This window comes from Lepus europaeus, chromosome 1, assembly GCF_033115175.1.
Source record: "Lepus europaeus isolate LE1 chromosome 1, mLepTim1.pri, whole genome shotgun sequence".
Classification (NCBI taxonomy): domain Eukaryota; kingdom Metazoa; phylum Chordata; class Mammalia; order Lagomorpha; family Leporidae; genus Lepus; species Lepus europaeus.
In genome coordinates, this window is record NC_084827.1 from 45,445,503 (window position 1) to 45,469,455 (window position 23,953).

General features: G+C 41.2%; 1 protein-coding gene and 1 non-coding gene across 4 annotated transcripts in view; both read left to right on the forward strand.

The window, feature by feature from the left end:
• KMT2E (lysine methyltransferase 2E (inactive)) overlaps positions 1-23,953 on the forward strand; it is an 83,983-nt gene that overhangs the window by 4,287 nt on the left and 55,743 nt on the right. Inside the window, exons 2-4 of one of the 3 annotated variants that reach the window (XM_062214405.1) lie at positions 17,317-17,389; positions 20,141-20,221; positions 21,541-21,725. In XM_062214405.1, coding sequence (XP_062070389.1) covers positions 21,655-21,725 — 71 coding nt within the window. In that variant the 5' untranslated portion in view covers positions 17,317-17,389; positions 20,141-20,221; positions 21,541-21,654. The remainder of the gene's footprint in view (positions 1-17,316; positions 17,390-20,140; positions 20,222-21,540; positions 21,726-23,953) is intronic. The other 2 variants (XM_062214326.1, XM_062214493.1) reach the window with 2 other exon arrangements.
• LOC133768541 (U6 spliceosomal RNA) lies at positions 10,211-10,315 on the forward strand. The gene has a single exon (XR_009866993.1). It is a non-coding gene; the product is annotated as a U6 spliceosomal RNA (small nuclear RNA).

Sequence of the window (23,953 nt, forward strand, 5' to 3'; positions counted from 1 at the left end):
CAAGAGAGGCAGAGGCAGAGAGAGAAAGAGAAAGGTCTTCCATCTGCTGGTTCACTCCCCAGATGACCCCAACGACCAGAGCTGTGCCAATCCAAAGCCAGGAGCCAGGAGCTTCTTCTAGGTCTCCCATGTGAGTGCAGGAGCGCAAGTCCTTGGGCCATCCTGGGCTGCTTTCCCAGGCCATAGCAGAGAGCTGGATCAGAAGTGGAGCAGCGGCACTGGTGCCAGAAGTGGATGCTGGCACTGTAGGCGGTGGCTTTACCCACTACGCCACAGTGCTGGCCCCACATTTACATCTTAAATATTTAGAATGAACCAGATTGATCTTCATCATGTGTTAGAATAAATGTTAAATCCTTGTGTTCTATGAGACTTTTTTTAATTCAGTATAGAATTATTTTAATTTTACATTTTTTTTGTGTTGACTAGCCAAATAATAATGATCTATTTGAAACATTACTGTATGACTGCTACTAGCTTTTTTTTTTTTTTTTTTTTTTGACAGGCAGAGTGGACAGTGAGAGAGAGAGACAGAAAGGTCTTCCTTTACCATTGGTTCACCCCCCAATGGCTACTGCGGCCAGCGCGCTGATCCAAAGCAGGAGCCAAGTACTTCTCTTGGTCTCCCATGCAGGTGCAGGGCCCAAGGACTTGGGCCATCCTCCACTGCCTTCCCGGGCCACAGCACAGAGCTGGACTGGAAGAGGGGCAACCGGGAAAGAATCCAGCGCCCCGACCAGGACTAGAACCTGGTGTGCCGGCGCCACAGGCGGAAGATTAGCCTAGTGAGCCACGGGGCCAGCCGCTACTAGCTTTTATATTGAAAATAAGATTGGAGTGGCTAAAATTTATTTCTGTTTTGCAATGCACAGATATTGGGAGGAACCTATATTAAAATGGTAATTTTTGTGTTATTTAAAATTTTATTTTACTGAGGAGCAATATTTGTGGTTGAATTTTACTCTATACAGTAAATTTGAAGTAGATGATGTTTAAGAAATCTTACTGCTGTTATTAAGCAGTATATCTTTTATAAAGATGTAGAAATTAATCATATTATGAATGCAAAGTCATTAGTTTTTGTTGTTGTGAACTTCAGTGCTAAGTGTTTCACTACAAGTCAAATGATGGGAGTGTACATATGAACTCATGCTTCAGACCCCATGTCCCTTATTGGAGTATCTGGGTTCAATCCCTGGCTCTTGCTCCTGACTCCAGCTTCCTTTCTGCCAGTGTGGACCCTGGGAGGCAGTAGTGATGGCTCAAGAAATTGGATCCCTACAACCATGTAGGAGACCTGCATTGAGTTCCTGGCTCTGGTCCCAGCTCAGCTCCAACCAGTTTGGGCATTTGGAGAGTGAAGCAATTGGATGAGGACTTGCTGTTTGTCTGTGTTTGTCTCTTTCTGCTTCTCAGATAAAATAGAAATTAAAAAACATAAGCTATGTCTCTTTTTTAAAAAAAATAATAAAATGATGAAGACTCAGACTAAGTAGGTTAGATCTTATTTGTTTCTTAAGGGGAGTGAGAAGTTGTTACTAGCCATTGGTAACTAGGATGCTTTTCATTTACATAATAGGAAAAACAGTTTGTCTTACATTTCATTTGATCTACATTTTGCCCCCCCCCCCACAGCTCATAAATTAAACATGATTTCCAGACAATTTAAGAAAGTCATAATGTTAGATGAATTTTACAGCTTTATTGGAAATCTTATTTGGTTATTTACCAGAGCTATTTATGCTCTTTGGGATGTTGAACATTTTCCATGCCAGCATGCTAGGTCAACAAAGAATTCTTTTTTGTATGTATTACATTAAGAAGCCATCAAAACAGACATTATACCTTTCAATGAATAAACAACCTATAATATGATAATTTAATGACTAAGCAAGTACTTATCTATCATTTTACATTAAAATATTTATTTTTGCATTTTTAAAGTGTCTTCAGTATCAACTATGGGTTTAAGAAAGGACCTGCATACATTGTCAACATGAGAAACAAAATTAATTATGTAGCTCTTCTTTTTTTACAGTATTTGGTAAAGAAAGGTAAATTACTAGCAATTCTCAGATTGCATAATTTAGAGTTAATCCAGAGGAAGAAACGTTCTTGGTCCTGAAGTTTAGTGTTGAAAAAGATGACACTGAGTAATCACACCTCTATCATAGCTAACTTGTTTGCAGCTATTAAGGTTTAAACCTGTCATAGAGAGTTGCAGTGTCACAATGAGATTGCATTAGTTTTTGATTTGTGATGTTTATAATTTTAAAGGTCACATAATTGGGTTGTATAACATTTTTTTCTGAGATTAAAAAATATTTAATTTTTAAGTATAGGTTGACTTTTGTGTTCAAAGGTCATTTCAAACATTAAAGATTTAAACAGAATTTACCTTAGTATATTATTTTAAACCAGATTTAAATAAATATAAAAATCAGGGTCAAGCAGTGGTTAAGCCACCTCTTGGTTTGCCCACATCCCACATAGAGTGCCTGGGTTGAAGTCCTGCCTCCATTTCTAATCCTGCTTCCTGCTAATGTGCACCCTGGAAGGCTCAAGTATTTGGGTCTGTGCTACCCACACAGGAAACCTGGTTAGAGTTCATGGTCTGGCTTTGGCCTGGCCCAGCCCTTGCTGTTGAAGGTGTTTGAGGAGTGAACCAGCATTTGCAAGTTCTCTCTGTCTCTCCCTGAATTTCAAATAAAAAAGTAAAATGGGAAAAAAATGTTTTCTTACTGTTTTGTCTAAGAATAAGGTCAAACAGGGTTAGTAGTTTTAACAAAAAGTGAGGAATGTAAAAAGAAACACTTAAGATATTGTTAGAAAAACTCAGCTTTGGCTTTCAGAGGTTCACAGATAAGGAGACTGTATATGAGAAAAATACTGTCTTCTGATATTTTTGTTGTTTCACGGACAAATCTAATAGTTTTGTTTCTGAGTTTATAGAGACATTTTGAATTCCTTTTATCATTTTTTTTCTTTCTTTCTTTTCTTTTTTCTTTTTTTTTTTTTTTTTTGACAGAGTTAGCAAGAGAGAGAGAGAGAGAGAGAGAAAGGTCTTTCTTTTTCTGTTGGTTCATCCCCCAAGTGGCCGCTACGACTGGTGTGTTGCTGCCAGCGCACTGAGCCGATCCAAAGCCGGGAGCCAGGCGCTTCCTGGTCTCCCATGCGGGTGCAGGGCCCAAGGACCTGGGCCGTTCTCCACTGCACTCTCGGGCCACAGCAGAGAGCTGGACTGGAAGAGGATCAATCGGGACAGAATCCGGCTCCCCAACTGGGACTAGGACCCTGTGTGCCGGCGCCACAGGTGGAGGATTAGCCTAGTGAGCTGCGGCGCCGGCCCATTTTTCTTTATATATCATTTAAAGAAAGACTAAGTTCAGGAATTTGAAAACTCATTTCCTCTTTATGAAATGGCAGAGATGGGAAGGTTCCTTTTTGAAAATATTTATTTGAAAAGGAGGGAGGAAGAGAGAGAAGAAAGAAAAAGAAATGTTCCATCCACTGATTCACTCCCCAGATGGCTGCAACAGCCAGGTGAGGAGCCAGAAGGCTGTCTGGAGTCCCAAGTTCTTCTTCTTCTTTTTTTTAAGATTTATTTATTTCAAAGGCAGAGTTACAGGGAGTCAGAGGCAGAGAGAGAGAAAGGCCTTCATTCAGCTGGTTCACTCCCCAAATGGCCCCATCGGCCAGAGCTGTGCCGATCCAAAGCCAGGAGACAGGAGCTTCTTCTTGGTCTTCCACATGGGTGCAGGAGCTCAAGTCCTTGGGCCATCCTGGGCTGCTTTCCCAGGCCATAGCAGAGAGCTGGATTGAAAGTAGAGCAGCTGGGACTTGAACCAGAGCCCATATGGGATGTCAGTGCCTCAGGTAGCAGTTTTACCTGCTATGCCACAGTGCTGGCCCAGAGCCCAAGTTCTTTAGCCATTTGCTGTCTCCCCAGGTGCATTAGCAGGAAGTTGTATGGGCAGCAGAGCAGATGGGACTGTAACTGGCACTCTATGGGGTGCCGGTCCCATGGGAAGGTCTTGTGATTCATTTGAATGATTAGGACTGTGTTCCAGTAGCCAGTAAGTTGATGAGGGTTTGTGGTTGGTCTTATACATTTGTTACTCTTGTCCAGAAAGTAAGATTGTTCCTTTTGGAGATACTTGTTATTCTGCTTCTCTCTAAGTGAAGTTGCTTAATTGATTAAATTATATTGCATCTTAAATTGTTAGTCCTCACTTAAAGCGATATTTTTGAAACATAGATAAAAGATGAATTAGAGAGGCTACTATTTTCCTTGCACTAAGGATACTAAGAGACAAGATTGTTCCTGCCTTTAGGAAGCTCATAGTTTATTTCTGCTGTTTTACAGTTTATATGGATGCAAGGAACAGAAATTGGTTATAGCTAAACTAAAGCACTTATTATAAAGCTATAGAGAAATTTTACAAAATTTATTTGAAAAAAGTTCAGATGGGCTTCACAGGAATTAGCAAGGTGTCAGAGAAGCCACTGTTCTTTCTGCATCTTGATCCCTCAAATTAGCTATGAAACATTAGGGAGATGGTTTGGGCAGGGTGGGTATTTATGATAAGTGGAGAGGCGAATTTCCTTGAATGGAGAGCAAGTGAAAGACACTTCTGATTCACTTGAAAACAATTGCTTGCTTTCTTAAGACTTTATGTATTTATTTGAGAGGCAGAGTTACAGAGAGGGAGAGGAAGAGAGTTCTCCTACCCATTTGTTCACTCCCCAAATGGCTGCAAAGGCCGAAGCTGGGCCCATTTGAAGCCAGGAGTTTCTTCCAGGTCTCCCACATGGGTGCAGGGGCCCAAGCACTTGGGCCATCTTCTACTGCTTTCTCAGGCCACAAGCAGAGAGCTGAATTGGAAGAAGAGCAGGTAGAACACAAACCAATGCCCATATGGAACACTGATGCTGCAGGCAGAGGCTTAACCCTACAGCGTTGGCTCCTGATAGTGATATTTTAAATTGAAAATACAATATTTATGTATTTATTAAGATATATTATTATGTAAATATATTTTTAAATGTTTAACCATGTTAACTGATTTTGATGAACTTACAAACTTCTAGCCCCTGTTTTATAGATAGATAGATCCAGAATTATTAATCAAAAATGGATGGGCTCATACTATATTCTGTAGCTTTCTTTTTCTTTCATGTAATATTCGGAAAGTTAAAAATGCTGCTTTAGAATATGACTCCATAGTTTATTCAGTGGTGTTTAGTAGGAAAGACTCTTAAGACTCTCCCTGATGAAAAGACAATTTCAAGTGCTTCTGGGAACTCAGCAGATTGACTCATCAAGATCTAATAACCTTTGATACCTTTTTTTTTTTTTTAAGATTTATTTCTGTATTTGAAAGAGTTACACAGAGGAAAGGCGAGGTGTGTGTGTGTGGGGTCTTCCATCTGCTGATTAACTCCCCAATTGGCTGCAATGGTCGGAGCTGCACCAATCCAAAGCCAGAGCCAGAAAATTCTTCTGGGTCTCCCATGTGGATACAGGGGCTCAAGGACTTGGGCCATCTTCAGCTGCTTTCTCAGGAACATTACCAGGGAGCAGGATTGACAGTGGAGCATCTGGGATTTAAACCAGCACTGATATAGGATGCTAGTATTGCAGGCTGTGGCTTGACCTGCTGTATCACAATGCTGACCCCTTATGTATAATTAAAAAAATTAATTTGAGGACCAGAATCGTGGCATAGCAAGTAAAGTTGCTGCCTGTGACACCGGCATCCCAAGAGTGCTGGTTCAAGTTCTGACTGCTCCTCTTCCAATATATTTTCCTGCTAATGTCCTGGGAAAAGCTGTGGAAGATCGCTCAAGTATTTGGGGCTCTGCTACCTCTGTGGGAAACTTGAATGGAGCTCCAGGCTCCTGGCTTCAGTGTGGCCTAATGTTGGCCATTGCAGTGATCTGTGGACTCAACCAGTAAATGGAAGATCTTTGTCTCTCTCATCTTATCTCTCTCTGTAATGCTGACTTTCAAAATAAATATATGTCTTTAAAAATTAATTTGTTGTCTTGCTGATTTTATAGGTTAAGTACTTAGAAATTAAGCTGTTCTTTTTTTAGTTTTAATCTTTTCTTTTTTTTTTTTTTTTTGACAGGCAGAGTGGACAGTGAGAGAGAGAGAGAGAGAGAGAAAGGTCTTCCTTTACCGTTAGTTCACCCTCCAATGGCTGCCGCGGTTGGTGCACTGCGGCCGGCGCACCGCGCTGATCCGAAGCCAGGAGCCAGGTGCTTCTCCTGGTCTCCCATGGGGTGCAGGGCCCAAGGACTTGGGCCATCCTCCACTGCCTTCCCGGGCCATAGCAGATGGCTGGCCTGGAAGAGGGGCAACCGGGATAGAATCCGGCGCCCCAACCAGGACTAGAACCTGGTGTGCCGGTGCCGCAAGCGGAGGATTAGCCTGTTAAGCCACGGCGCCAGCCTTTAATATTTTCATAGTAAATTTTTTTTTTTTTTGACAGGCAGAGTGGACAGTGAGAGACAGAGAGAAAGGTCTTCCTTTACCATTGGTTCACCCTCCAATGGCCGCCGCGGCCGGCGCGCTGCAGCTGGCACATCGCGCTGATCCCAAGGCGGGAGCCAGGTGCTTCTCCTGGTCTCCCATGCGGGTGCAGGGCCCAAGCACTTGGGCCATCCTCCACTGCACTCCTGGGCCATAGCAGAGAGCTGGCCTGAAAGAGGGGCAACCGGGACAGAATCCAGTGTGCCGGTGCCGCAAGGTGGAGGATTAGCCTATTGAGCCGCAGTGCCGGCCCAGTAAATTATTTTTTAAATTTTATTTATTTATTTGAAAGCAAGAGAGTTCCCATTAGCTGGTTCATTCTCCATATACCCTCAATATCCAGGGGGCCAGAAATTCACTTTTGGTTCTTCCACAAGAGGTGGCAGGAACCCAATTACACTTGAGCTGTTATCACTGCCTCCCAATGTCTGCATTAGCGGAAAGCTGGAGTCAGGAACTGGAGCCAGATATCAAACCCGGGCACTCTGATATGGGATGCAGACATCCTAACCAGCATCTTAATGCTAGGATAAACATCTGCCCCTGTGTTCAATATTTTAATGCACCTTGAATATTAGGCTAACTTTTTCTTATAGTAATAGAATTACTGTTCTTTCACCTTTTTTTTTTTTAAAGGTTTTTATGTATTTACTTGAAAGTTAGAGTTACAGAGAGGAGGAGAGGCAGAGAGAGAGGTCTTCCATCCGCTGGTTCACTCTCCAGGTGGCTGCAACGGCTGGAGCTGCGCCAATCCGAAGCCAGGAGCCAGGTGCTTCTTCCGGGTCTCCTCCATGGGTGCAGGGGCCCAAGGACTTGGGCCATCTTCTGCTTTCCCAGGTCATAGCAGAGAGCTGGATCAGAAGAGGAGCAGCCGCGACTCAAACCTGTGCCCATATGGGATGCCAGCACTTCAGGCCAGGGCTTTAGCCCGGTGCACCACAGCACCAGCCCCTCACCTTTTTTTTTTTTAAGATTTATTTTATTTATTTGAAAGGCAGAGTTACAGAGAGAGGTAGAGACGGAGACAAAAAGATCTTCCATCTGCTAATTCACTCTCCAAATGGCTGCAATGGCTGGAGCTGAGCCAGTCTGAAGCCAGGTGCCAGGAGCTTCTTCTGAGTCTCCCATGTGGGTGCAGGGGTCCAAACACTTGTGCCATCTTCCACTGCTTTTCCAGGTGCACTACCAAGGAACTGGATTGGAAATGGAGCAGCTGGAACTGAAACTGGCTCCAGGCGCCGGTGCTGCAGACTGGGCTTTAATCCATTGCACCACAGCACCAGCTCTTCTTTCACCTTTTGAGCAGTCTCAGGGACCAGCAGTGTTTTAACTAGAACTGATTAAATCATCATTGGACTCAATGATGTGGTCTTCTAAAAAAGCAAGACAACAAACATTAGTAAAATGTCTACTATATAGGTTTACATATCTTAGTCTGAACATTAATTTTCCAAAAGATTTTAACCATTTTCTGTGAGTGGCCTAGAGAGACACATATTTCTTAGGATTGTATAGCTAAGGAGTGACGGGTCAAAAATTGAAATCAAAGTCATTTGAGAAACTTTGGCTTTCTGTAGCTTTATATAAAGGACTAATTCATGGCGAGGTAGTGTGAATAAGTAAATAATCAGAGGTAGTTAAGAAAATTGAGATACTCTTGATTACATGTTGGATTAAAAGCATTCTAGTTGTGTTTATTGCTTATTTCTAAGCATAAATATAGCAGTATTGAGAATATAGTTTGTGCTCAATAAATAAGTTAAAGGAATGGATTTGAACTGATTTTGTTATATTTTGAAATAGAATAGTTGTGATAATTGGGGGCAGGGAGTTGTTTAAATAACAGTAATAATTTCTCCTATTCTTTTGAGATAAGATACTCAGAACTTGTTGGTAATAAGCAGAAAGGTTTGTTGATGATGATGATGATGATGATAGTAAGGCTTTGTGGAGACTGAGAAGGAATGAATCTTAAACACTGGGGAGGCACAAAAGACTAGGTGACAATGTAATAGAAGACTGGAGGAAACTAGGATTAGAAGAACTGAGAGAGGGGCTGGCGCTGTGGCTCACTTGGTTAATCCTTTGCCTGTGGCGCCGGCATCCCATATGGGCGCTGGGTTCTAGTCCTGGTTGCTCCTCTTCCAGTCCAGCTCTCTGCTGTGGCCCGGGAGGGCAGTAGAGGATGGCCCAAGTACTTGGGCCCCTGCACCCGCATGGGAGACCAGGAAGAAGCACCTGGCTCCTGGCTTCAGACTGGTGCAGCACCAGCCGTAGCGGCCATTTGGGAGTGAACCAACGGAAGGAAGACCTTTCTCTCTGTCTCTTTCTCACTGTCTATAACTCTACCTGTCAAATAAATTGAAAAAAAAAAAAAAAAAGAAGAAGAAGAAGAACTGAGAGAATACGATACTAATTTAAAAAAAGGAATAGAAAAAGGTAGTTGGATATTATCATATAGGTGGCTGGGAATAGAACTGAAATAGGAATGAATAGTTAAATACAAGATTGATGGGAGACTAATATTGGGAAGAGTAATAATGTAGCCTTGGGGATAGCTACATTAGTACCATTCTTCAGTGGCAGATTTTGTTTTGAAAGATATGTTCATGTTCATCTCAAGGGAATGGGGGGGTTGAGTTTGTTAGAGAGGGAAATGGTGGTTTATTCAATGCTAACAGGTAAATATCTTAGTCACCAAATTCTGAAGTTTGAGAGCTAATATACAGATATCTCAGTTTTGCTGTGGGATAAGGTTGAACCAAATGAATCTAATAGCTGTTTCAAAAATAGTATGTGTCAAAATATAGACTAGGGGCCAACAATCTGGTGTAATGGGTTAAGCCACTGCCTGCAATACCTGCATCCCATAGGGATGCTGGTTTGAGTCCTGGCTGCTACGCCTCTGATGCAGCCGATGCTCCTGGGAAAGCATCAGAGGATGGCCCAAGTCCTTGGGTCCCTGTCACCCACAACGGAGACCCACATGAAGCTCCTATCTCTGGCCTAGCCCAACCTTGACTGTTGCAGCCATGTGGGGAGTGGACCAGCAGATGGAGAATTGAGCACTCTCTCTCTCTCTCTCTCCCTCTCCCTCTCCTCCCACCACCCCTGTAACTCTTTCAAATAAGTAAATAAATCTTTAAGAACCACAGACTAGTAGTTAAAAAGACATGTAATACATTCTTTGGGAGGTTAAGAAAAAAGATTTATGTAGGACAGATGTTATAGCTGGAAGTCTTTTGAGATAACCTAGTTAAAGTTTTGTTTACCATGGAAGAAACTGTTCTAAGGAAGGTATACCAAAGTTAGTTTTGTGGCACATTGTCCAAGTTAGAAAGTTGAGATGGCTTCAAGGAAGCATTGTCACTTAAATGGTCCTTATAAGGTTTAACAAGACTTTTTGGGGAGGAAAAGAGTGAAATTTGAAAGGGAATGAACAAGGATATGCCAACAGTAGCAAAAAGGCTTGCATAATCAAAGAATTATAAATATATGTAAACATTATTTATATGGAACAAAGTTACCTGTTACAACGTCAAGATTAGGAACCTGACTGTAATTTGATCTACACTTTCTTTTAAACAGGACAGTGTTACGAGGAAACTAGTGGCCTTTGAAGTGTATATATATTCTGTCCAATGTTGTAAGCAATAATTCAAAAATAAAGCACTGCACTTCAGTGGCACATACACTAAAGCTAGAATGATCCACAGAAGATTAGCATGGCCCCTGTGCAAGGATAACATGCAGATTTATGAAGCATTCCATGTTTGTAAGGATTCTGAAATTTTTTTTTAAAGATTTTCTATTTGAAAGGCAGAGCAACAGACAGAGGGGGAGAAACAGAGAAAGAAATCTTCCATCCACTGGTTCACTCCCCAAATGGCTAAAAAGCCAGGGCTGGGCCAGGCCAAAAGAAGAAGCCAGGAATTCTATCCTGGTCTCCCACATGGATTGCAGGGCCCAACTACTTGGGCCATCTTCCACTGCATTCCTAGGCGCATTGGCAGGCAGGTAAATTGGAAGCACAGCAGCTGGAACTTGAACTGGGACTCCCACGCCAGTGTTGCAAGCAGCAGCTTAACCTGCTGCACCACAGTGCCAGCTCCTCTGAATATTTTCACCACAAAGAATTGATCAGTGTTTAAGAGGCTAGATATGCCTACCTTGATTTGAATATTTCACAATGTATACATATACTGAAACATCACGACACTTAGGAATATGTATAATAATTATGTGCCAGTTGAAACAAAAGGTTAAAATAGTGCACTGAAGTGAATGCCTTTTCTTTTCTCTCTCTTTTGATATGACATCCAGGCAATATCCCAGATCTACTAAATCATAATCACTAGGGTGAGGCCTAGGAATCTCTCACTTTTACTCCCACCTCCAGATAAATGAAAAGTAGCAGTTTGTATATCTGTGTTTGGAAGCCACTGATTTAAAGATCAAGTGAGAATGGGGAAAGAAGCCACTTTGAACATTATTCTTGTTGCCCAGGTCTGAGGTAATAAAATGTAGACAGCAGGATCAGAAAGAGTTGTTTAAATGCTAGTAATTAGAGTTGATGCACATTATTATTGGATTGAAAAGAAGACTCAAAATTTGCTGATCTGAAATAGGTTCAAAATGTTGACAAAAAGCATACTGAGTTAACCTTAAAGAGTAAAGAGTGAGTGTATAATCTTACCTGAGATTAAAGAGTGAGAGAATAAAATTTTTGCCACCTTCTACTGTTTCAATAAAAAGTATGCCCCTGTTTGGCAATCTTATTTAAATGCTAAGAAAGTAATAATAACCATAATAGTGTACTCTGTGTAGGTTAAATGAATAAAAAATGAATGTGCTTGGAGGGTTTTTTGTTGTTATTGTTTAATTCTTCATTATAGCTGTCTAACATTACTTTTTGACAGGGCTTTCTCTTTTCTGCTTTTTGGGCAGTACAATAGACCAGTAAAACAAATTTTTCATGTCACATTTTGAGTCAGTGAATATCTTATTTTAGCCAGTGCTTTTCAAACTTGTTTAGGAAGCCTTATACTTTTAGTGGAACTTACTTGGTGAGTGGGAGGAGGTGCGGTCCCAAACATTCCTTTGCCATTCTTTTTTTTTTTAATTTATTTATTTTTTGACAGGCAGAGTGGACAGTGAGAGAGAGAGAGAGACAGAGAGAAAGGTCTTCCTTTGCTGTTGGTTCACCCTCCAATGGCCGCTGCGGCCGGTGCACCACGCTGATCCGAAGGCAGGAGCCAGGTGCTTCTCCTGGTCTCCCATGGGGTGCAGGGCCCAAGCACTTGGGCCATCCTCCACTGCACTCCTGGGCCATAGCAGAGAGCTGGCCTGGAAGAGGGGCAACCGGGACAGAATCCGGCGCCCCGACCGGGACTAGAACCCAGTATGCCGGCGCTGCAAGGTGGAGGATTAGCCTAGTGAGCCGCAGCGCCGGCCCGCTATCTTTTTAAACCACAGATGGGCAAGTACAAGGTACAAATGTCTGCTGTATCCTTTGGTAGACATCATTAATCACATGGCATTCTTTCATTGTATCTGGCAGTGGCGTACTTAATGTAGCACCTAAGGTTGACACTAGCAATCATTGGAAACAATGTAAGACAATAAAACTGTTTTTCTTCCTAGAATCAAAGTAGACTCTCATTTCATTTCTGGGGCAGGTGTTTTAATTGAACAAGTTAAGCCACCACTTAGGACTCTATTCCTTATCAGAGTGCCTGGGGTAATGTTCCGTCTCCACTTCCCATCCAGCTTCCTGCTATTGTAGATGGAAGGCAGCAGGGTACTTGGATTTCTGCCACCCACATGGGAGACCAGGATGGTGTTCCTGGCTTTGGCCTGGCCCAGACTTGGCTGTTGTGGCCATCCAGGGAGTGTGAAATCAGTGGATGGAAGATCTCTATTCCCTCTTCCTCTTCCTCTCTCTTCCTTTTTTTTTTTTTTTTTTTTTTAATTTTTTTATTTTTTCACTTGAAAGGCAGAGTTACAGAGAGTGAACCCATCTGCTGGTTCACTGTCCCCAAAATGGCCACAATGGCCGGCACTGGGCCAAGCCAAAGACAGAAGCTTCTTCCAGATGTCCCATGTGGGTGCGGCAGCCCAAGCACTTGGAGCATCCTTTGCTGCTTTCCAAGGCACATGAGCAGATAGCTAGATCAGAAGTGAAGCAGCCAGGACTCAAACTGGTACACATATGGTATGCCAGTGTTGCAAGCAGTGGCTTCACCTGCTACGCCACAACGTCAGCCCCTCCCTTTCTTTTTCCCTCTTCTTTTCTTTGTGTCCCCCTCTCTCTGTCACTGTGCTTTTCAAATAAGTAAATGTTTAAAATAGGATTTCATTTGTAGTAAAATTGCTGCCAGTGCTCAAAATAAAATGAAAGGCCACAATTTTAATGTCATTAAAATTTATTATTATTATTATTATTATTATTATTGACAGCTGCCATCCTCTGATTCACTTTCCAAAGCTGGAGTCAGGAGCTAGAGATAGGTATTGAAGCCAGGTACTCCAGTGTGGAATGTGGACCTCTTTACCAGTCTCTTGACCACTAGACTGACTAAATGCTTCCATAATTCCATTTTTAAAATTAAAATTTTGAGATAATTGTACATTCACATTGTAAGAAGTAATACAAAGAGAACCTATGTGTTCTTTTTCCAGTTTCACTCAGTGGTAGCATCCTGCAAAAATGTGGTACAATGTCATGACCAGAATATTGTCATTGAGTCCAGCCATTTTATTCATACTTCTCCAGTTTTACTTGTATTTACTTGTATTTTACGTATATTTTCTCCCACTATCAGAAATCCCTAACCACACCAGGATTACTGGGAGCAGTTTAAAAATTACTCGTGTAGGGGCTGGTGCTGTGGTGCAGTGGGTTAAGCCACGATCTGCAGTGCCAGCATGCCATATGGGTGCCAGTTTGCATCACAGCTGCTCCACTTGCAATCCAGTTCTCTGCTAATGTGCCTGGGAAAGCAGCAGAGGATGGCCCAAGTAATTGGGCCCCTGCTACCCACATGGGAGACCTGGATCAAGTTCCAGGCTCCTGGCCCTTACTAGCTATTTGGGGAGTGAACCAGGAGATGGAAAAATGACTTCTCTGTCTCCCTCTCTCTCTCTGTTACTCTGCCTTTCAAATAAATAAATGTTTAAAAAGAGAAGAAAAGGGCAGGGCTTCCTTGGTCTTTGTTAAATACTGTTATCCCCTTCCTTGCCAGATATATTGGCAGAAAGCTGTATCAGAAAGGGAGAGCTAGGATTCAAACAGGGTGTGGGCATCTCAACCAGCGGTTTACCTTGGGCTATAACAACCACCCCTGACTTTTTAAATGAAATTACTTCTAACATATCTAAATTTGCAGTTCAATACAGGAGGATTCTTCTCCTTTACTGACAAGAATAGACTGTGGAATACATTGGAAACTCTTAGTAATTTACAGGGCTTTTACACTTGAAATAGCTGGAAATTTTTCTCCAATACTCATTTCAAACTTTTTCTTTTAAGAATTTATTTGAATTATTAAGAATTTATTTGAAAATCAGAGTTACAGAGAGGGAGGAGGAGACAGATCTTTCATTTGCTCCTTCACTCCCCAAATGGATGTAATGGCCAACTGGGCCAGGCTGAAGCCAGGAGCCTCATCCAGGTCTCCCACGTGGGTGGCTGGAGCTGAAACACTTGGGCCATCTTTGGCTGCTTTTCCCACGCACATTAGCAGGGAGCTGGATTGGAAGAGGAACAGCCGGGTCATGGACTGGTGTTCATATGGGTTGCCTGCATTGGTATTACAGGTGGTAGTTCTACCAGCTATGCCACAACACTGACCCCAAGAGTTGCTTTTAACCCTTGAGTGAGGCACGTGTTCCTGAGAATAATGGATAATTTAATTATCTTTATCCTTTGATTATGTGCTTTGCACTTTCTCCAAAATAATTTGAGCCTGTGCTTCTCTACTTTCGTGATTTTTTTTTTTTTTTTTTTTGAAAGGTAGAATTACAGAGAGGCTGAGGAGGGCGGATCTTCCATCCGCTGGTTCCCTCTCCAGATGGCTGCAATGGCTGGAACTGCACTGATCCAAAGCCGGGTTTCCCACATGGGTGAAGGGCCCCAAGGACTTGAGCCATCTTCCGCTGCTTTCCCAGGCCATAGCAGAGAGCTGGATTGGAAGTAGAGCAGCTGGGACTCAAATCAACACCCACTTGGGTGCCGGCTGCAGTTCCGGCTTTACCCGCTATGCCACAGTGCCGGCTCCTTTTGTGATGTTTTAATGCATTGTATAATGGGTATAAATTTGTTAACTAGATCAGGTTTGGGAAAGGAGCATGGTGGGTTTTGTTACTGTGTCTTCATTCTATGTGCTAGAGTAAGTGTAGTTTAGATATTCTAGCTTTAGATGCTTACACATATCTTTAATTTCCATTTTTGAGAGGCTACTGTTTTTCCCTTTCATTGTATATTCTAGATTACTTATTTTACCAATAATCTGGCAAATTTAAATTTCAGGCAAACAAATGTGTATACTCCAAAATCAGACCACTAGGGTTTAAATGCTGGTTTGGCTATTTATTAGTTATGAATTTTGACAAATTTAACCTCTATACATCTGTAAAATAGAGATAATAAATGTAAATATACCATAGACTTGTTGTGAGGATTAAGTGTTGTAAACACTGATTATTTGCTGTCAGTATTTTTTTTTTTAAGGTTTATTTATTTATTTGAACGAGTTACAGAGAGGCAGAGGCAGAGGCAGAGGCAGAGAGAGAAGTCCTCCATCAGCTGGTTCACTCCCAGCAATGGCCGGAGCTAGGCCAATCCGAAGCCAGGAACCAGGACCTTTTTCTGGGTTTCCTATGCAGGTGCAGAGGCCCAAAAATTTGAGCCATCTTTGGCTTCTTTCTCAGAGAGCTAGATTGGAAATGGAGCAGCCAGGACCTGAACCAGCGCCCATATGGAATGACAGCACTGCAGGCAGCGGCTTTACCTGCTATACCATAGTGCTGGCTTCTGCTGTCAGTCCTTGAACAGCTGGTTGTGGAGGTTTGAATATCAATCAGTGCTTGTGGAGCACCATCTGGTAATGTTAACTCAGTTGGAGAAATATATAGTCATTCCATTTATCTATTTGTATTTTATAGCTTCTTGGATTATAATATTCTGTTGTTTTGATTAGCAGGAATAATCCTTTAATGTACTTGTGATTATAAGATTTAAACTGTTGGCCAGCGCCGTGGCTCACTTGGCTAATCCTCCGCCGGCACCCCGGGTTCTAGACCCATTTAGGGCACCGGATTCTGTCCTGGTTGCCCCTCTTCCATTTAAACTCTCTGCTGTGGTCCAGGAGTGCAGTGGAGGATGGCCCAAGTGCTTGGGCCCTGCACCCGCATGGGAGACCAGGAGGAAACACCTGGATCCTGGTTTCGGATTGGCGCAGTGCGCTGGCTGTAGCGGCCATTTTGGGGGTGAACCAACAGCAAAGGAAGACCTTTCTCTCTGTCTCTCTCTCTCTCACTGTCTAACTCTGCCTGTCAAAAAAAAAAAAAAAAAAGAGAGATTTAGATTGTCAACCTAGAAACCAAGGACAGTGAATTGACTTGTCCAAGCCCTCTCAGGTTGTAAATTGGAATGGATCTTGATCAACCTGTATGCTTTTTATTATGCCTTAGTCATCTGGTTTTAAAATCTTCAGTATTAAGAGTCATTTAAGGGAGATCTCAGGTACATGGCCCCTCACAATTTCTTTCAAGCTTCTTTATTTCATTTTCACTAGTAATTAAGCCAGAAATTCATCTGTCTCTTAGGGATACACATCCAAAATAAATTTTAATTTTAAATATTTATTAGGTATTATACAACATGCTTATAAAGGACAGAAAGATGATAATGATTGGCTATTTCCTCAAAGAGATTTTTAGGTTGGGCATTTTTGTTTGTAATTGCAGAAAAAAAATTTTCATTCTTTCTGCCTTTTAGGTATCGTTCATATTTTTTGTCTTCTATCTTTTGCCACATGATCTTTTTTAAAAAGATTTATTTATTTATTTGAAAGTCAGACTTACACAGAGAGAGAAGGAGAGGTAGAAGGAGAGCAAAAGAGGTCTTCCATCCACAGTTTCACTCTCCAGTTGGCCAAAACGGCCAGAGCTGCACTGATCTGAAGCCAGGAACCAGGAGCTTCTTCCAGGTCTCCCACACATGTGCAGGGGCTCAGGGACTTGCGTCATCTACTGCTTTCCCACCATAGCAAAGAGCTGGATCGGAAGAGGAGCAGCCCGAACTTGAATCGGCACCCCTAGGGGAAGCTGGCACTGCAGGCTGTGGCTTTACCTGCTACACCACAGCGCAGGCCCTGTGACATAATCTTAAAGGCAGCTTTAGTCTTCCAGTTTTTCTAATAGACTGTTTTCTACTTTAATTGATTTTTTTTGCCTTTTATATTATTTTTTTCCTATTTTATGGTTCCATTTTTTTTTTGTTTTGTTTAGTATTGTTACCTTTGCTTTACTAAATGTTTTTAATACTGTATTTTCCTATTTTCTCTTCAGTTTGATTTGTTACTTACTTTTGATTATTGCCTTTACTTATGTTTACATTCATTTGTATAAAACGGTAAATAATAAATTTATCCTTTTAAGAATTGGCTGCTCTTCTGTCTGTGAGTCTCTTTGGTTTTAGGTACCACGTTAGAAGTACCTAGAATTTTATGCCATTTAAAAATAGCTCAATACTCCTATGTTCACTTGGTTTCTAGGTCTATTCTGGATAGCAGGTTTTGTGAAGACATTTATTCTTTCTTGGACCTCAGATTTACCAGACATCTCATGGTATTTCCTTTTATATTATTTCTTTATGGCTGCCATTTATTCTTAGTATGTTTTGTATATATATTTTGACAGTTGAATGGTTTTTTTTTTTTTTTAAATTCACATGAGATGTGAAGGCTTTGTGGTAATTGTTGGGATTGTGTTCTTGAACATTTTTTCCCTTTGCTTATGCCTGTTTTATAAGCTCACATCTTTCCTATTTACTATATTGACTTTCTCATTTTTAAAAAATTAGTTTAAGGATATTGGTCCCACCCTAATAAATTGATGCTTTTATTAAGTATCAGGTTTTTAAGTGTTGAGTTTTCAAAGTATAAAATTTTTATGTTTATGAGAATAGTGAAACATTTACCATTTTATGATCTCAATAGATGTGACCTCTTGTCATCTGACCTCTTGTGAGTAAATTACTGAGATTTTCTTTCCTATTGAATCAAATTCTGAGTCTTCAGTTCTGTTTCAGAAATGATGTTTCTGTATCCTAAGGATAAGATTCTTCTGTGTTTTTAGATACTTCAAGTATGTCAGATACTTGTTTTTATAGCCCTCGATTGTATAGTTTGACAGTTCATTTGGTTAATAAGGCCAAAGCAGCAGTTTCATCCCAAATGTTGTTTTGTGTGTTCTGGGCATTGTGTAGGGCTTGAAAAAGAGGCAATAATCACACAAATATAAACTTTTCAGTCCAAAATAGGCTTTTAAAGCAAGCTATACACTGCAGTTTAAAAACAGGTCAAGGGTAGTGTTTATTGAGGATTGCATATGTATACAAAAGGGGTATACCTTCTGGTATGTATCCAGATAGGTAGTTTTTTGTTTTGTTTTTGACAGGCAGAGTGGACAGTGAGAGAGAGAGAGAGAGAATGAGAGAGAAAGGTCTTCCTTTTTCCTTTGGTTCACCCCCTGGTGGCCACTGCGGCCGGCGCACCGTGCTGATCTGAAGCCAGGAGCCAGGTACTTCTGGTCTCCCATATGGGTGCAGGGCCCAAGGACCTGGGCCATCCTCCACTGCACTCCCGGGCCACAGCAGAGAGCTGGCCTGGAAGAGGGGCAACTGGGACAGAATCCGGTGCCCCGACCAGGACTAGAACCTGGTGTGCCAGTGCCGCAGGCAGAGGATTAGCCTATTGAGCCATGGTGCCAGCCCAGATAGGTAGTTTTTAAGTTGAAATATTACTCAGTTACTACAAAGGTTACATTACAACTTAATTTTTGCTTTTTAGTAACTATCTGCCTCTGGTAGATAAATCCAGAACAAAATATAATGTATACCTAAAATACAAGACTTATTACAGATCTTACTGATGAACTGAGATAAAGAAAATGTCTATATGCTCTGAACTAGATTTTTTTGAAAATTGCTGTTGTTACCTCATAGATCCAGATCTTCAGCATTTTAAGAAAATAATAGCATTTGGATAGAACAAACTTATAGTTTTGTGCATTGCTTGTACTTTTCCATGTAGAAACTTTGTAGCTTTGTGATAGTTAATAAATATCACATTTATAAATTAGCTAATATGGTGGCAGGTATAGAAAAGAAGGTTGGGCAACTTTTCCTTCTACTCACTCTGCTTTAATTATCTTTGTAGGGGAATGCTAATTTGTGGAGTGAACTATAAAAAGGTGACAAGTAGAGAATCATAATTACTTTATTTTCAAAAGCTTTTAGAAGGGTCTCTTTATATGAGGACTAGAGAGAGTTTTTGTGTCCACACATTTTTTTGTTTGTTTGTTCGTTTTTATTTTTGACAGGCAGAGTGGACAGTGAGAGACAGAGACAGAGAGAAAGCTCTTCCTTTTTGCCGTTGGTTCACCCTCCAATGGCCGCCACCGCTGGCCGGCGTACCGCGCTGATCCGAAGGCAGGAGCCAGGTGCTTCTCCTGGTCTCCCATGCGGGTGCAGGGCCCAAGCACTTGGGCCATCCTCCACTGCACTCCCTGGCCACAGCAGAGAGCTGGCCTGGAAGAGGGGCAACCGGGACAGAATCCGGCGCCCCAACCGGGACTAGAACCCGGTGTGCCGGCGCCGCAAGGCAGAGGATTAGCCTGTTGAGCCACGGCGCCAGCCTATGTCCACACATTGTGATGAAATAAGCACTACAAGTGAGTGTCCCTTACCTGAAATGCTTGGACCAGAAATGTTTTTAGTTTTGATATGTCTTTTTTTTTTATTTGTTTGTTTGTTTCAGATTTATTTATTTATTTGGGTTGGGGGCAGGGAGAAAGAAGCAGGAGTCTAGAACTTCATCCTGGTCTCCCATGTGGGTGGCAGGGGCCCAAGTAGTTGGGCATCTTCTGCTGCTTTCCTGGATGCATTACAAGAAGCTGGTTGGAAGTAGAGTGACCAGAACTCAAAAGGCACTTTGATATGGGATGCTGGTGTCTCAGGCAGCAGCTTAACCCACTGCACCACAGTGCTGGCCCCAGGTTTTGGAATTTTTAGAATTTTGGAATATTCTTGTAGACTTTACCAGCTGAGAGTCCCTAACCTGAAAATCGGAAATCAAAATTGTTAAAAAATGGAGGAGTGTGAGTGCATGGAGTCTGATGCTTAGAGAAGCTCCAAAATTAATGTTTGTAATTTTAGGTATGAATACGTAGTATTACATATTTTTATATTAAAATAACTTGTAATCTAGTGGCCGTCCTTTAGTTACACATGGTTTAAAATTAAAGGCTAGTTTTCTTCATGAATTCACGCTACTGTTAACACCTTCTTCCCCCGTTTTGTAATTTTCCATCATAAAGCATGAACTCACAATCTGTACCATCTGTGAAATGAGAAATAAGCTGAGTAGGGATTCTCAACCTTAACTGTGGAAACTAAAGGTAAATACAAGAACTATTCTCTGAAGAAACACTGCTCTTCAGTATGAGGTATAACATTAGAGGGGCAAGAACAGTATTAACTATTGCTATTTCCCAGTTTATAGGACTATCCTTATATATATATATGTTCCTAAGCTGTAGTACATCATTTTTTTCTTTCTTTTTTAAAAGGTTTATATCTGTGTTGTTTTGTTTTGTTTGAATTGGAGACAGAGCTTCCATCCACGAGTCCACCCCCCCCCCCCAAATGCCCACAGGTCTGTCATGTGGGTGGCAGGAACTCAATCACTTGAGCTGTTATTGCTGCTTCCCAGGCTCTACATTAACAGTAAGCTGGTTTAAGGAGCCACAACTGGACGATGAATCAAGCCACTGTGCTGTGGGACATGGGCATTCTAACTGCTAGGCCAAATGCCCTTCCTGTATATTACTATTTTTGAAAAGACTTTGAGTAGGTATTTTATAAACAATACATATAGCAAGTGTTTTATAGTGAATTTAGATTAGAAAAATTGATGGTGAAGGTGAATATCTTTTAGTTACTGTTATAAATTTCTTTTAAAAAGCATGTCAAGTTTATTAGTTTACTAACTAGTTGGATTAGTTCATATTTAAGAAATAGAGAACCTGTTCAATAAACAGATTTACTTAGAGAAAATGACACCCATTGTAAAACAGTGGATTTTATTACAAATCAAATAGTTTTCCTTGTATATATACATAAACAGTAGAGCAGAATTTGTTCAAATCCTGGTTTCATCTCTAAACTGAGCAACCTTGGTTATGTTATTTAGCCTTTTTTGGTTTTATTGTTCCTCAGTAGTAAAGTGGATATACCTACCTATCTCAGAATTGTGAGAATTAAATAGACTGTTCATTTAAAAGGCATAGTATGGTGCTTAATCCACTGTAAGTACCATTATTTGTTAGTAAATGGGTCACTCACTGAATCAAAGAAGACTTATTTTTGGATGCTAGTACTGTTAAATTCCATTTTTTCCTTTAAAATGAATTATATTTGCTGGTTCTTCAGTAAGCAATGTGCCTTCATAATCATTTTTAAGGTATCCTAAATTCATTCTCCAAAGGAGATTATGATTGAAAAATCTTTCTTTTGATCATGATTACACAACTTAATTCCAGAAAAATAAATGAAACAGAGATACCCTGGGCAAATTCCTAATTTACATTGAGCTTTTAATAAAGATGACGTTCTCCATGTATTTTACTTACTGTTATAGTGTGGCTGTTGCTAGAAATATGTAGATGGCTCTTAACTGTTTTGTTCCCCCCTCCTTGTTTTTTTCTTTTTTAAACAGGGTTTGTGGATGCACTTAGATGTTTGCAATGAGCACTGTGGCTGGCATGCCCCAGTGTTTTGGATACCAATGCATAGGACTCCATAGTAATCGAATTTACCAGAGGCGAACGTCATGAGCATAGTGATCCCATTGGGGGTTGATACAGCAGAAACGTCATACTTGGAAATGGCTGCAGGCTCAGAGTAAGTATACAAATGCCTTTTTTTTTTTTTAAAGGAAAGGCAAAATATTTTGTACAATTATTTTGGTACAACCAAGCAGTTTATTTGCATTTATATATATATTTTTGTCTTTTTGGACTCTTGGCTAAAACGTTGGAAGTTTAAAGGCAAAAATTCCTGCAGCTAAGATTACTGTTTGCTTTCATTTTTTTTGTTTTGAGAAACAGAGACCTCCCATCTGCTTTCACTCCCTAAATGCCTGTAACAGTGGGAGCTCAATCTAGGTCTCCCATGTGGGTAGCAGGAATACAACTATTGGGGCCGTCACCATTGCCTACCAAGATTACTTTTATAAATAGCTTTTGAGTCAAAATACTGTATCTTTTTCTTATTATTTTTTCCATTTGTTAATTATTGGCATTAACAATGATACACATTCTGATGTAGTGGGATAAGCTAACTACTGCTTGAGACATCCATATCCTGTTTAGAAAATTTAAAAAATTCTCCCACATGGGTGCAGGTACCCAAGCACTTAGGCCATCTTCCCCTGCTTTCCCTGGCCATGAGCAGAGAGCTGGATTAGAAGAGGAGCAGCTGGGACATGAACAAGCACCTATATGTGATGCCAGTGCCATGGGTGGAGGCTTTACCTATTATATCATTACATCACTGGCCACAGTGCCAGCCCCATATAATTAATTTTTTAAAAAAACTGAGTAACAAAATAATCATAACTAAAATAATCAGGTGACCAAGCCACCTTTATTTTAAAACTAGAAAGCTTCGGCCAGTGCTGTGCCTTAACAGGCTAATCCTCCACCTTGCGGCACCGGCACACCGGGTTCTAGTCCCGGTTGGGGCGCCGGATTCTGTCCCGGTTGCCCCTCTTCCAGGCCAGCTCTCTGCTGTGGCCAGGGAGTGCAGTGGAGGATGGCCCAAGTGCTTGGGCCCTGCACCCGCATGGGAGACCAGGAGAAGCACCTGGCTCCTGGCTTCGGATCAGCGAGATGCGCCGGCCGCAGCGGCCATTGGAGGGTGAACCAACGGCAAAAAGGAAGACCTTTCTCTCTGTCTCTCTCTCTCACTATCCACTCTGCCTGTCCAAAAAAAAAAAAAAAAAAAAAAAAAACCTAGAAAGCTTCAACTAAAGTTTGTTGTTGTTTTTTTTTATTAGGTGCATGGCTATAAATTTAGGCTAATAGTAGAAGTAGAAGTAGAATTCTTAGGGTTGGCGCTGTGGTACAGAGGTTAAAGCCCCAGCCTGCAGCACTGGCATCCCACATGGTTACCAGTTCAAGGCCTGGCTGCTCCTTTTCCCATCCAGCTCTCTGCTGTGCATCCAGCTCTCTGCTGTGGCCTGGGAAAGCAGTAGAAGATAGCCCAAGTCCTTGGGCCCCTGCATCTGCTTGGGATACCTGGAAGAAGCTCCTGGCTCCTGGCTTTGTATCAGCTTAGCTCCAGCCGTTGCAGCTATTTGGGGAGTGAACTAGTGGAATGGAAGATCTCTCTCGCTCTGGCTCTGGCTCTGGCTCTACCTCTTGCTGTAACTCTTTTAAAAAAATAAAAAATAATTCTTAAAAAGAAAATAGCATTCTCTCTTTTTTTCTTTTTATAGAATTCTCATTTATAGTATAATTTTGTAGGATAGGACTAGCAATTCAAGAGGAAGCACATTTTGTGTCATTATTATAATCATTAACTGGGGCAGGCATTTGGTCTAGCAGTTAAGATACCACTTAGAGTGACCATATGCTACAAAGGGCCTGCCTTTGAGTTCTCTACTTCCTATTCCTTTTTGCTGCTAATGGAGGCAGCAGGTGATAGCTCATGTAATCTGGTCCCAGCCACCTTTGTGGGAGACCTGACTTGTATCCCTGGCTTTGACTTTGTCATGCCCCTGCCTTTGTGGGCATTTGGGAACCAGCAGATGGGAGATCTCTGTCTCTCTCCTATTTCTGTGTTTGTGCCTTTCAAATAAGTAAATAATTAATTAATTTAAAAAATCAACTGAGTGGAAAATGTTTTACTAAAGGCTAGTGTTATGAAAGTAAGGGCAAACATTTTTATGTCTATTTTTAAGGAAATTATAATCAGTTGGGAAGTCAGAACTCTAGACCATAGCCATCAAATAGAAATATAATTTAGTTACATGTATAATTTTTAATCTTTTAATCGCTACATTAAGGAGGCTTAAGAAAAGGTGCAATCCATATTATTTATTTTATTAACAACATATTTCCACATGT